A 12,336-nucleotide genomic window follows, 5' to 3' on the forward strand; every position below is an offset into this window, starting at 1 on the left:
AAATTTTGTGACAATAGCTTGATAAAAACTTGTAGTAAAGGGATCATTTGATATATATATCCGAATTGAATTGATTTAGAACACGGAAAGCAAATAATGGCCGTAGTGTGATCCTTATTCGTTAGGTTATGTACAGAATAATAGGTTACATGTGTGCTTACACTGCTGCACAAAGAGATTTTGGTATTCCAAAACCTACCTAACACAATGGTGGGCCGTTTTCACCGTGCACAGAATATGTCACAATACTTGTTTCTAAATTACGAGCAGAGAAGGGCGAGTTTACAGTAAAGTTCTACCGAAAAGCACCTGAATGCATCATTAGAGGGAGGAGGCGCATGAACACTGACCACACCACTCTCGATACACCATCCTGCCAGCGAGCCAGTGTTAACAGGCCCAAACATGTCGGGGAAGAGTTTTCGAGTTAGCGACGGGGACTGGATTTGTCCTGATAAAAAGTAAGTGTTCCTGACATTTTGAATACAATACCTTTTTACGAACTAGCTAGCTGGTTAAATGTAACAGCATGTTTGCTGAATTTGCTGGTCTTGCTAACGTGCAAACGTTAGCTTAGGCCTTCTAGCATATCACGCTAACGTTAGCTAAGGAAACTAGTTCACTTTTACCTTATTTTTACCTCATTATCCGCACTATATTCAAAATAAACGTCATTTAAATTGTTCATTTAAGGGGACATGTTTTGGTTTACGTGTCAGGGAGTTTTAATATAGGTTGTCAGTGTGTGCAGACTCATAAGATAGCAAGCTAGCTAACGTTAGCTTCTGTGGGTCAGGTGAGAGTCCACACTCGCTATTGTGGGTGGTGTTTACAATGTTGTAGAAGCCAAGTTGTCATGAGTGTAGAGTCTAACTTAGGTAGTCTGCAATATCATGTTGTATTATAAACGTCTTAAGTGACAGACAGGCCAGCTGCAGTTGTCAAATGCACACTGGAAAGGCTTTTGACACAGGCTGTTCAACGAAAGGCTAACGTTACAAGCTAATGGTGTGCCACATGAAAAATAAATACACCTACACTACTACTCTTGTTTTTAGCACACTCAGCTTACGCCTGAATGATGAGATAACAGGTTAAGCCTCATCTGCATCTACAATGTCATTTTTTTATTTTTGCTTTTGCAGGTGCGGAAACGTGAACTTTGCTAGAAGAACCAGTTGTAACAGATGTGGGAGGGGTGAGTCCTTTATGCAAATTAATGTATCTTGCAGAAGCTTAATAACATTACATACTGTCAAAATTCCGCTGTACTAAAAAAAAAACATTGGTTTGCTTCCACAGAGAAAACCACAGAGGCAAAGATGATGAAAGCTGGAGGAACAGAGATTGGGAAAACTCTGGCTGAGAAGAGTAGAGGCCTCTTCAGTGCAAATGATTGGCAATGCAAAACGTACGGGGATTGTAAATAATAAGGGGTTACCAAAATGTTTGATTAACTAGACACTAGAGCAAGTAGAACGAGACTTCTTAACGAGTGGAATACATAAGAAAACTATGCATTTTAATAAGCTGAGAATTTTACAGATTCTTTTTATTTACCTTCCCTCCTGTTCTCATACAGATGCGGCAATGTCAATTGGGCTAGGAGGTCAGAGTGCAACATGTGTAACACACCGAAATATGCCAAACTTGAAGAGAGAACAGGTATCCCAACAAATAGAGTAACAATATAGTTTGCCAGTTTTTTGTGTGCTTTTGAAAACCAGTTATTGATTGCCTTTTTCCACCTTTAAGGTTATGGTGGAGGTTTCAATGAAAGGGAGAATGTGGAATACATTGAACGGGAGGAATCTGATGGTGAATATGATGAAGTGAGTCATACCTGAAAGTGTTGTATTTGGTAACCCATGCAACTGACAAACTGTAAGCATACACATGTTTGGCAGGTAAAATCTTGATTGTTTTTCTCCAATGTTACAGTTTGGTAGGAAAAAGAAGAAGTTCCGTGGAAGGAGCAATAGCACACCTTCCTCAAAAGAAACTGAAAAGAAAGAAGTAGCAAAAGGTGAAGATGATGAGGAAGATGAAGAAGATGAGGAAGAGGGTGACCTTTCCAAATACAAATTGGATGTAAGATTGGTGGCTGGAGCTGGCAATTCAAAAGATCAAATTCTATAATGCTAGCCAATAACAATGTAATATTAAACACTTCTTCTCCAGGATGATGATAATGATGATGATGATGAAGAAGAAGATGACGAGGGTGACCTGTCGAAGTACAACCTGGACGCCAGTGATGATGAAGACAAGCCACCTAAGAAAAAGGGCAGCCACTCGGGTTCGTCCCGTTCATCCTCGCGGTCCTCCAGCTCCAGTTCACGGTCGAGGTCCAGGTAAAAGGGTACAGGTCAAGGGTAACTCCGGGCAAAATGTCAGTATCAGCTCAATCTTCCTTCTGATTTACTGATCAATTTCATGTCCTGTTCTGCTGATTTGTTGTTTTCTGTTTTCTCAACCCCTCCGCTTCTGTGGTGTTAGAAATTAAATGTGCAGACAGAATTATTTTTCTGGATAATATCTTTTTATGTTTTTGTTTTTAAAAATGCCTATGACTTTAGATGGAAGCAATGCATTCTTTATATTGTAGTCTTGAAATGCACTCCGGTTCTCTGTATGCACTTGTTACCTTTTACAGGTTTTAGTTGTCTTCCTTTTTTCTGAGTTATTTCTTCAAACCCCCTTATGCATATTTTGTTAGTCTACATATTTTCTCATCAGTTATGCTATACAGTAAGGCAAGAAATTACGCAAATACTCAAGATTTAAATTAATTATATATATATATAATATCTGTGTGGTGCCGTGTGAATCATTAAACTATTCTTCTTGTTCAGAAAATATTGGAAAGGTTCTGTTTTTGTCTTTCAGGTCCCGCTCTAGAAGCTCATCCAGTTCCAGGTCTGGATCTCGCTCGAGGTCCCATTCCAGGTGAATGAGGTGACATGCACTCTCTCCCTTTTAGAGTGTGTGTGTGTATGGGGCTGAAGGCTCCAGATCAGTCCTTTTCCCTAGCTTAAGTTTGAACAAAGATTGGATAGTGCTTACTCCACTAAAGTCCTCTTTCTCAATCTGCAGATAGTAATTTTGTTCTGAAATCATAGGAAAATTAACTGCCCCAACAGTTATTAATCATTTTAGGTAGGGTTATTTAAAGTTTAATTTAGGGCCAAGACTATAACACGTACACAGTCTTGACTACCTGAACTGAGTTTTATTGTGGCTCAAAAGTCTGAATAGACATCTGGGGTCTTCATCAAGCATCTCTCAGCAGTGGTGCTGGCTTTTATTATATTCAGAAGGAATCCAAACATTTTCTTCATTGTTTTCTCCGTTCCATTAATCCATAGTTAAATGCTCTTAGTCTGAGAAGCTTGATAAATACCCACGCTGATGGAACTCTGTCTTGACCTTACTGACCTCAGTGCTTGGTTTATTCCTCCAAAAGATCCAGTTCCAAGTCTGGAAAGGGTTCCTCTCCCCGGAAGAGGTCCCGCTCACCCTCCTCCTCACCTGAGAGGGGACAGAAGCGCAGTCGCTCCAGGTCCTCATCTGGAGAGAGAAAGCGGAGGCGTTCTAGATCACGTTCGTCCGAAAGGTTTGGGTTTCTGTGGAATACCACAATGGCACTGATTATTATTAGCCATCTGTCGCCTCGCTTGTTGGAATTTAGATTTACAGAAATATGTTCAAATGTCTTTTTTTTTTTTTTTTTTTTTTTTTTTTTTTTTTTTTTTTTTTTTTTTTAATATGGTCCTTGACCTTGTACTTGTTTCAAGTATGCATAAGTGAATGTTAATAGCTGAGCCTGCTGACCTTGTTCTTCTTCCCATGGTGTTTGTGTGATTTCAGGCGCCGCGGCCAGTCCTCCGGATCCTCCCATTCTGACTCCAGTTCAAAAAAGAAATAACTTTATTACAGCCTTTAAAACAAGAATAGGAACGTAGAAAAGTGCATGTTGTGTTGCAAGGAAAACAACCACATCATTTCAATATACTGTCCATTTTCATAGAACAGTCTCATTTCTCTAAAAAAAAAAAAAAAGGAAATGTCAACATGACTCCTCTCTGCCGTTATTCATCATTACAAGCTCCCTTTTTAAAACCACATACACCCCAATCTGTGACAAGTGTCTGTAACTGCAGGTGTCCAATAAACATACATATTCCCATAAGAAAGTCAAATATACTGTGAAGAGGCTTATGCCATTTTAAGCCCATTCTGCTGAATATCTTCGTGGCAATACATTTTATTCTACGCATCTGTAGGGAAATTGAAGTAAACATTTTTGATTACTTTTTTTTGCCCCTAGGAAACATCTGAGATTATTACTTTTTTATTTTTTTTTTATAAATTCATTTTTAAAATAAAAGGTGAAGTACTTAAGCACCAATTTAGAATAACAGGGATGTAGTTATGAATTTAGTTTTTTTCTTGATAAATAAATACTTTGCTTTTTATTTTCACGGTAAGTATTTTACTTTTTGATATTGCTTGTTTTAACTAAGTTGCCGTAAATTCAACATTCTTTGGTGTAGGTGTTTGTTAGTTACTCATTACACAATTGTCACCTGTTTTACCACTCCGTAACTCCTCTTCATTTGTCACTTGGGAAACAAATGAAATCAAGAAAAGACTGATATTCGTGATCCAGATTAGTACATCCAGAATTCCAACCATACAGTAGTAGATCCCGATCATGGTGAAATGTGGCAGTACAGGCTTTTTATTGGTGAAACAACTCAAATGTACACGTGTAAATAAACTCCTGTCGACATTGTTTCCTGTTCTTTTGTTGTGCGTTTGATTAAGCCAAGTAGCCTGAATCTGGAGAGGCCACATGTAGAACTGTTTAAATATTTGCTAAATCTGACAGATGTGTTTGATTAATCCCTGTGTCACTATCTAGCCGTTATTTAAAGTATAGCGAAGTATGGTAACCGTAACGTGAATGTTACGTTACAGTGATCTAAGATGTCTTCAGTGTTTGGTTGATGGTAAATTTGCTGATACGTGAACCGTTACTAAGTTACTGTTCTCTAAAGTAACGTTAGTTTCCCAGTCATATAGCCGGTTACTATTTACTTTATTATAGTATTAATATAGTGTCTTTATTTGCATACCTTAAGCTAAAAGTTTAGCAGCTCATATAAAAACTAGCTCGTTTCACCAGATGTATCCTGATCACCATCTGACGATATGATAAAAGCTATGGCCTGGTTAATTTCGGCTTCGAGTTAATTATTAAAAGCCTAACTACTTAGTTTTAAGTACTCAGTAGTTGAATACTGAACAATGGGCTCCACACTGTAGTGTTGTCGTTCTCATTGTGGTCAGCAGGTGGCACTGTTCCTACTGTTACGCTGAATTTAACGGATCCATCGATACATTGGCGTGCTTAATATAGCGGGGCATACATCAGGCCAGAAGTCACATTGATCAATAGTATAGTCCTCAACACCTGTTACTTGGATGGTCTGATAATGCACACCACGTTCGAATGGGGTGAACTTGATTGTTTTACTGCAGCTTTTTGGACAGATGTACAGGTTGTATACATTCGCTCGAGGTGCTGGGAAAAAAACACTACATGTGCTGTCTGTGTAGCCTATTAGTGAGTACATATGTCTAATATTTATATAATATGGCAATTTTCATAATATGAGTCTAAATTCAAGTGGTTTAGATTTTTTTAAGAAATGTATACCAATGTGAATTTCCCCATAATGATCACCAACCGGAGGTAGCCGAATTATTTAATACAGCCCACTTTTAATTTGATCAGTAAACCCTATCTCTGATTTCATGTGCTCAAGGACAATGTCTCAGTGCTTTCTCTGCTAAAGAGGCGCAGAGCAGGTTTTTTTCTTCCCCTATCTCAGACAAGTCCGCCCGTGTGCTCACTTCGTCAAGATGTGATGATAATCTCTGGCATGTGGGTCCGAAGCAGGTGTGTCTGCGATAGTGTTACACTCCTCTAAAGTGCCGTACTTATAAATAGGAAGTCAATGAACTGAGATCATAATTGGAGGTGTCCTATAAAGTTTCAAAAATCCCGTTTATATTTTAGTAAGTGTATTTAAAACCCTGTGCATCTGCTGTTTGCTTCGCCTGGGCGCTTTTCTAGGTAGTCCCGCCTCCCGTGCGTAAAAAGGACCCGACGCGCTTTTACGCACTGCATTCAGTTGGAGCGCAAGAGTATGCCGGACCCACACATGGGTTATCTGATGCATATAGGCTTATCCTTTCCGAAATGATGACTACGTACAGTTGTGATTTTCTGGAGGGCCTGCAAACCAAAATTGGAAAGATGCTGGACTTTAACGTCTCGAGGTCATTGCGCGAAGACAATGCCACCAAAAATTCCAGTTGTGGATATGTATCAGTTGGTTTTCCTATATCCATGATGATCACGGGCATAGTTGGCAACTCATTAGCTCTTATTCTGGTGTACATCTCTTACAAAAAGAAGGAAAATAAAAGGAAAAAATCGTTCTTGCTTTGCATCGGGTCGCTGGCGTTTACTGACCTGTTCGGACAGCTTTTGACAAGTCCCATAGTGATATCAGTTTACCGAGCTGATCTGAAATGGGAGCGTATAGATTCATCGGGCAAATTGTGCGCTTTTTTCGGTGTGTGCATGACAACGTTTGGCCTGTGCTCTCTCTTCTTGGCCAGCGCCATGGCAATTGAAAGGGCTATGGCGATAACAAATCCCCACTGGTACTCCAACCACATGAAGACAAGTGTGACAAAGCAGACTTTGGCTGTCGTATGGTGTCTTGTTTTGCTTTTTGCGCTGCTGCCCATTGCCGGGGTCGGGGAATACACACGCCAGTGGCCGGGCACCTGGTGTTTTATCAGCACGGGGGACAGGAAAGTCCCGGGCAATATGTTTTTTGCCATCACTTTCGCTGTACTAGGGATTTTCTCTCTGCTTGTTACACTTTCCTGCAATGTAGTGACGATCCGGGGCTTAATAATGCGGTGTAAAACAAAGTCTGGCACGTCTCAGTCTTCAAAGCAGTGGGAACGGCTCACCACGGAGACCGTCATTCAGCTGTTAGGGATTATGTGCGTCCTCCTTATTTGCTGGTCTCCTCTGCTGGTATGTTTCTATGGGCGACTTCAGCCTTTACATTTCTTACAGCATACAACCATTATGGTCGAATATAAGTGAGGTTATCATACAAAATAGGTATGCTTAATTATTGTCCCTTATAGTGTCATGCAGTAATAGCCCAATGTACTAATATGATACATTGTCCAGTGTCACAATTCACAGTTTAATTGGATTTTATTGTCAGCTGCCTCTCACAAACAGCTGCAGGTCTTTTAATCTCTGGAGATGCTTCATCTCCTGTTGGCAGGACAGCGAAAGGAAGCAAGAACAGACGCTGCACACATCACACTTCTCTGTCTTCCTCAATCACTCATTAAGTCAGTCACCCTCTTTTACTAATTTTCTCTTTGTCCCACACACACACACACACACACACACACACACACACACACACACACACACACACACACACACACACACACAAATCATACTTGCCAGTCAAATACATGCTGTCATGTATGATTCCTTTGAAATCCTGCTAACCATTTTCCATTAAGAAGCAATCCACTTATCAGAGTCCTGTTTGGGGGATCTGCTCAGTGTGCTATGAGGTCATGCATTGTCAGGCACATTAAATAGTCCCACCAAGGATATTAATAGAAGCCATAGCACTGTGGTAGCAATGATGTCAGAGAGTGAGTACCTAGAGCGTAGGTTAGTCACTTGATACAGTATAGCTACTCAGAATTGTCTTAAGATTAGTGACATTAAATATTCAAACTATTGTCTCTCAGCCAACATCAACCTCTGAAAGTAAAAAAAAATAAAAGTAAATCACTAATCAACGCACTGAAGAACATAATTGATCTTCATTATCCTCTTGGTACAAACAGTGTGTGCCTGCCTCCCTTCTCAGGTGCTGATGCTGAGGATGATCTCCAATCAGGTATCCTCCCACGACTGCAATTCAGCAGCAGTGACCTCCAATCACACCTCTACCCGGGACGTCCAGTTAGACTGTAACTTTTTTCTAACAGCGATCCGCTTGGCCTCCCTCAACCAGATCCTGGACCCATGGGTCTATCTGCTCTTCAGGGAGATCCTCCTCCGCAAGTTCTGCATCATGGCGAATGCAGTGTCCAACTGCTCCATAGAGGAACAGAAGGAGACCCCGACGGCATTGGATGCCCTTAACAAACCACAATCTAGCTAAGTCAACCTTTGACAGGAATTTCTATCTTGTGGCTTTGAGGCCAGGATAGATTGGATGGATGTGAAAATGGATGTACGCTATTGTCATGGATGTGTCATGGGAAATATGGAGACAAAAATGTTCTCCAAATGCTCCACAGAATGATATTGTGCAATTGGAGACACAATTTGTCTCTGTGTAAGCCATGTCTGCTCTGGGAGCATTTGGTTTGCTTAAAACACATTCCATTCAAAGTCACCTAACCAGCATGTGGATGCATGACAGTGTCATCTCTCACATTTGGCTTCAGTGTGGTTGACAGGAACTCCCTCAATGTTAGTTTGTTAGCCAGTTTTGATAGCATCTCCCAGACCAGAACTGAAGCATCCTTTCAATAACTTAAAGCCATAAGCCAGCTAAAAGACACTTTTTTTAAATTAAGAAAGAAACTGTAAGTTTGCTTATGTGAAGTTGTAAATAGCGTTGCCATATCTTACATGAAATGTAATCATGGTGATCATTCAAAAGAAAAATGCAGATCCTAAACTGAAGCCAATTGTTGATTGTAAGATTATTTATTAGTGTTTGTGGTAATATGAAGTTAGTAGTTTGTTTGCTAAATGCTGATGATAATGCTACCTGCTGGGTATCAGTTGTACATTTTATGATATACTGTGCGTGGTGCGCCTCGGCTGGCAGCCAGGACTATAAAATGTGAAGCTTTTAGTTTGTTGCCACTTTCCCTCCTGAATATGAATGCACTGGTGTATTGTGCAATTATTTTTTCAAAAATTTTCTCTTCAGAATAACTCTAAGGCCTGTTATGAATGAAGTGTGAGGGAAAGAACTGTAGATTTGTGGTGTTCAACGTTAAGAGATTATGGATGGCATGATGGCGTAATATGCTGTCAAGGTGTCATTGAAATATCCCTGCCTTTTCATCATATTAAAAGTATTCTTGTTCTCTAAGTACACATTGTGTAATGACACATGTAACTAATTTCACCAACAAAAGCTTTGTAAGAGAAAACAATTATAATAATTTGTGCAGGCCTTTGACCAGTTATGTCAATATAAGTAGAGAGATACTGTAGGTATAGCCTGGCTCCGCCCTCCTACATACTCAATTTTCATTTCCCTTCAGTACTACGTCTGGGTTCGCGGTATAGTCTTGGGTTTTCTCCTTCAAAATTTTTGGCAGTCCAATCAGCGAACAGAGAGAGTGGCTGAGAACAATGCGAGCGAAGCCATTCGGTCCGTTGTGGCAACGCCGCCGAATATCCAGAAGTTAAAGCCCGAGCAAGAACAATCTTTCCTTAGTTTTGTTGGTGGCCATGATGTTGTGGCCCTCCTCCCCACAGGGTTCGGGAAAAGTTTGATTTTCCAGCTCTCTCTGTTAGTGGTGAAGGAGTTGGCTGATCCTAACGCTAGCAATGCTAATGCTAAATATAAGCCTTGACGGTCTCCCCTCTTGTTGGACCAGGCTACTGTAGGTATGCTCTTTGGATAAAAGACTGAAGAGCAGAAATTTAATGGAATGAAGTCCTGTCCAAAACACACACCGTGAAATTAAAAAGATCAAAAAGCTTTTTTGGCACACTTGAAACTGTTTGTGCAACTGCTACACAATCTATGCAGCTTCACACACTTTCATCAGTGTGTTGGCCAACAGTGTTAGGTAATGACATTAATACACTAGGGGCTGTAGCTGCAGATACAGCATGTTTTTATGCTTTTAATTCTGTGGTGATTGTCTTGGATATGTTGAATGTGTCGTTGAGTATTTTATCATTTTCCTCTTTATCAGCCAAATTGTGTCCTTGGAGCATTGATGCTACCTCTAAATGTTCATTTCTTTTATAGTTTGTACAGTGAAATTCACCAGAGGTCTCAGATGTAATCAAGGTCCTTTTCAATGAGGTTGTTTGCTTAAGTGCCAAATTACTAATTGTTATTAATCAAGAGTGCCGTTTGCAGGCAATGGTAATGATGTAAATGTGATCTTTTTGCGGCTACGTTGTCATGTATAGCACTGTAAATGTATTTGAAGAGGTCCAGCATCTCAGTGAAAGACATCTCAAGGATGGACACATTTGCTGTCATAGTAACCTTCAGGTTATGGGGGACTTTCTCACACCAACACAACTCTGCCTTCTCAGCGCATCAACAACAAGAGACTTATGTACACTCTTGCTTTTGCCTTTCAAATGTGAGAATACATACAGGCTCAGTGATGACCCTAATAGAAACTGTTAACAGCAAAAGCCATGTGAAAGATGAACACTTTCTGTTTCCAGATGTAAGAGTTTATCTTGTATTGATTGTGAAGCTGCTCAGTCTTTGTAGCACTTAAAGGATTAACCTTGGTTGGTTAACGAAAACAAAAATGTAGAAGGGAACAAAGCATTTGTTCAGGAGTGTGTTGCACAGAAATCATTAATTTGCTCATTGCCAGCTATGAATGTGCAGAAAACACTAATGTATTCCTCATTAAGTAAACAGTTTCATTAATGTCACAATGCTATCACACTAACATGAGGAGTGTTCATTTAATGAATGCTCCACTAATTGAGCTTGTGGCTCTGCATTATGATCTTTTATTCTAAGCATATGTTCATCTTGTGCAGCAGTTAATATGCATTCAACAGAAACATCTGGAGTTTAATCCAGGCATATATCCACTGGGATAAGGGAGGTTTCCGATTGACTCAATCAGCTTCCAAGTTCCACTTGAATCTGCGTCATGTAATTATCTCAGTTCTCCGTCCAGGAGACTCTGAAGCTTCCTGTTCTTTAGTTAATAAAGAATAATTACACAAAGGAATATCCCCTTAAAGCTAACTGGCCCTATATTTGGTTGAGAATTTTCTGGTGTGTTACATCCCACCCAAACCCCACAGTGGAAAGGAAAATGGCAGAATAACAGTTAATCTTTGTAAAAGAAAACATGATACATTTCCACTCTCTTTAATGGACCTAGTAAAGGCACAGTGTTTACAAAGAGGGCTTTCTGTGGTTCTGCAGTACAGTTTAAATAGGAATGTTTATTAGAATCAGGGGAAATACAGAGAAATATGAGATTTAAATATCTGCAGACTACAGTTAATTGATCCACAGAATGTTATCTTCAAAGGTGATGGTAGAAGATAGCTTCATTAAGAGGTTTGTCAGAACTGTATTTGCTCTCTGCTGCAAACACACTATTGCAAATTAGTCTCAAGTTTTGATTGTCCGGCCTGTGAATGTTTGCTTACGTGCCTAAATGTGCTTCATTTATATAAGGGCAGGCCACTTCAGCAGGTAATTATACACGAAAGTCCTGCAACAGCAATGAAGGGGAGTGTACAATTACATAATTATTTGAAAAAGGCTTTATGAGTTCTGGAGAATCAGATGTTGCCAGCTGGCACAATTTCTCTCACTCAAGTCACTAATACATAAGCTGAGGAGTCACATGATGTCTTGAGATGGCATTATAAACACAGTTATAATGTGTTTTAATCTTCTTATAAAGCTCTATAAGTATAGTAATAAGCACCCGTGAATAAACATAATGCTTTATAATAATGAGCATAACACACTGCCAGACATTACTCCACAGCGCAGCGGAGTTGTTAGATGCTGCTATGTTTACGGTTATAAAAGCCTGTGCTCTTGCGGAGCTTTGTGCCTGACTGACAGCCACTCTGCGGCTTAACGTCGCTGCAACAGCCGCTAAAAAGACCGCGACCTTGCGGTCGTCTGTACCCAGGGCGCAGTCACTGTCTGTCGGCTCCAGCCACTGAACAGAAGCAGGGGATTAATTTTGTCAGGGAGGAGATTTTTGGTACTACTACTTTTCAGACCCCGGTATACAGCTTGTCTATACACTGTATGAAACATTATGGTTGCATGCCAGTTTGTAACAAAGTGGGAACCATACTGTCCAACATATCACAACCTTGAAGTTGTGTCTCAATCCAACAAATTAGGCTACACGGTTGTTTTGCCAAAGTTAAATTGCATGTTTCCATTATGAGGAAGTCAAACTTGCGGTTTCTGTCATATGTCTCTCATGGTGGTT

The 12,336-nt window shown here is 40.0% G+C and overlaps 2 protein-coding genes across 3 annotated transcripts; both read left to right on the plus strand.

Moving 5' to 3' along the window:
- Positions 1-307: 307 nt before the first annotated feature.
- zranb2 (zinc finger, RAN-binding domain containing 2) lies at positions 308-4,798 on the plus strand. Of its 2 annotated transcripts, XM_028587112.1 has the most exons (10): positions 308-461; positions 1,146-1,198; positions 1,303-1,411; positions 1,583-1,665; positions 1,756-1,832; positions 1,942-2,091; positions 2,182-2,354; positions 2,890-2,949; positions 3,467-3,616; positions 3,871-4,798. In XM_028587112.1, exons 1-10 carry the CDS (start codon positions 406-408, stop codon positions 3,926-3,928), a joined length of 969 nt encoding a protein of 322 aa, XP_028442913.1. In that variant the 5' UTR covers positions 308-405; the 3' UTR covers positions 3,929-4,798. The 2 variants fall into 2 exon arrangements, with proteins under 2 accessions (XP_028442913.1, XP_028442914.1); XM_028587113.1 differs by lacking the exon at positions 3,871-4,798 and having other exon boundaries at positions 2,890-2,958; positions 3,467-3,543.
- Positions 4,799-6,215: 1,417 nt separating this feature from the next.
- Positions 6,216-9,380, plus strand: ptger3 (prostaglandin E receptor 3 (subtype EP3)). The gene is made up of 2 exons (XM_028588134.1): positions 6,216-7,126; positions 7,998-9,380. Exons 1-2 carry the CDS (start codon positions 6,272-6,274, stop codon positions 8,292-8,294), a joined length of 1,152 nt encoding a protein of 383 aa, XP_028443935.1. The 5' UTR covers positions 6,216-6,271; the 3' UTR covers positions 8,295-9,380.
- The last annotated feature ends 2,956 nt before the right edge of the window (positions 9,381-12,336 follow it).

The sequence above is a fragment of the Perca flavescens genome, chromosome 9 (assembly GCF_004354835.1).
Source record: "Perca flavescens isolate YP-PL-M2 chromosome 9, PFLA_1.0, whole genome shotgun sequence".
In the NCBI taxonomy this organism is placed as follows: domain Eukaryota; kingdom Metazoa; phylum Chordata; class Actinopteri; order Perciformes; family Percidae; genus Perca; species Perca flavescens.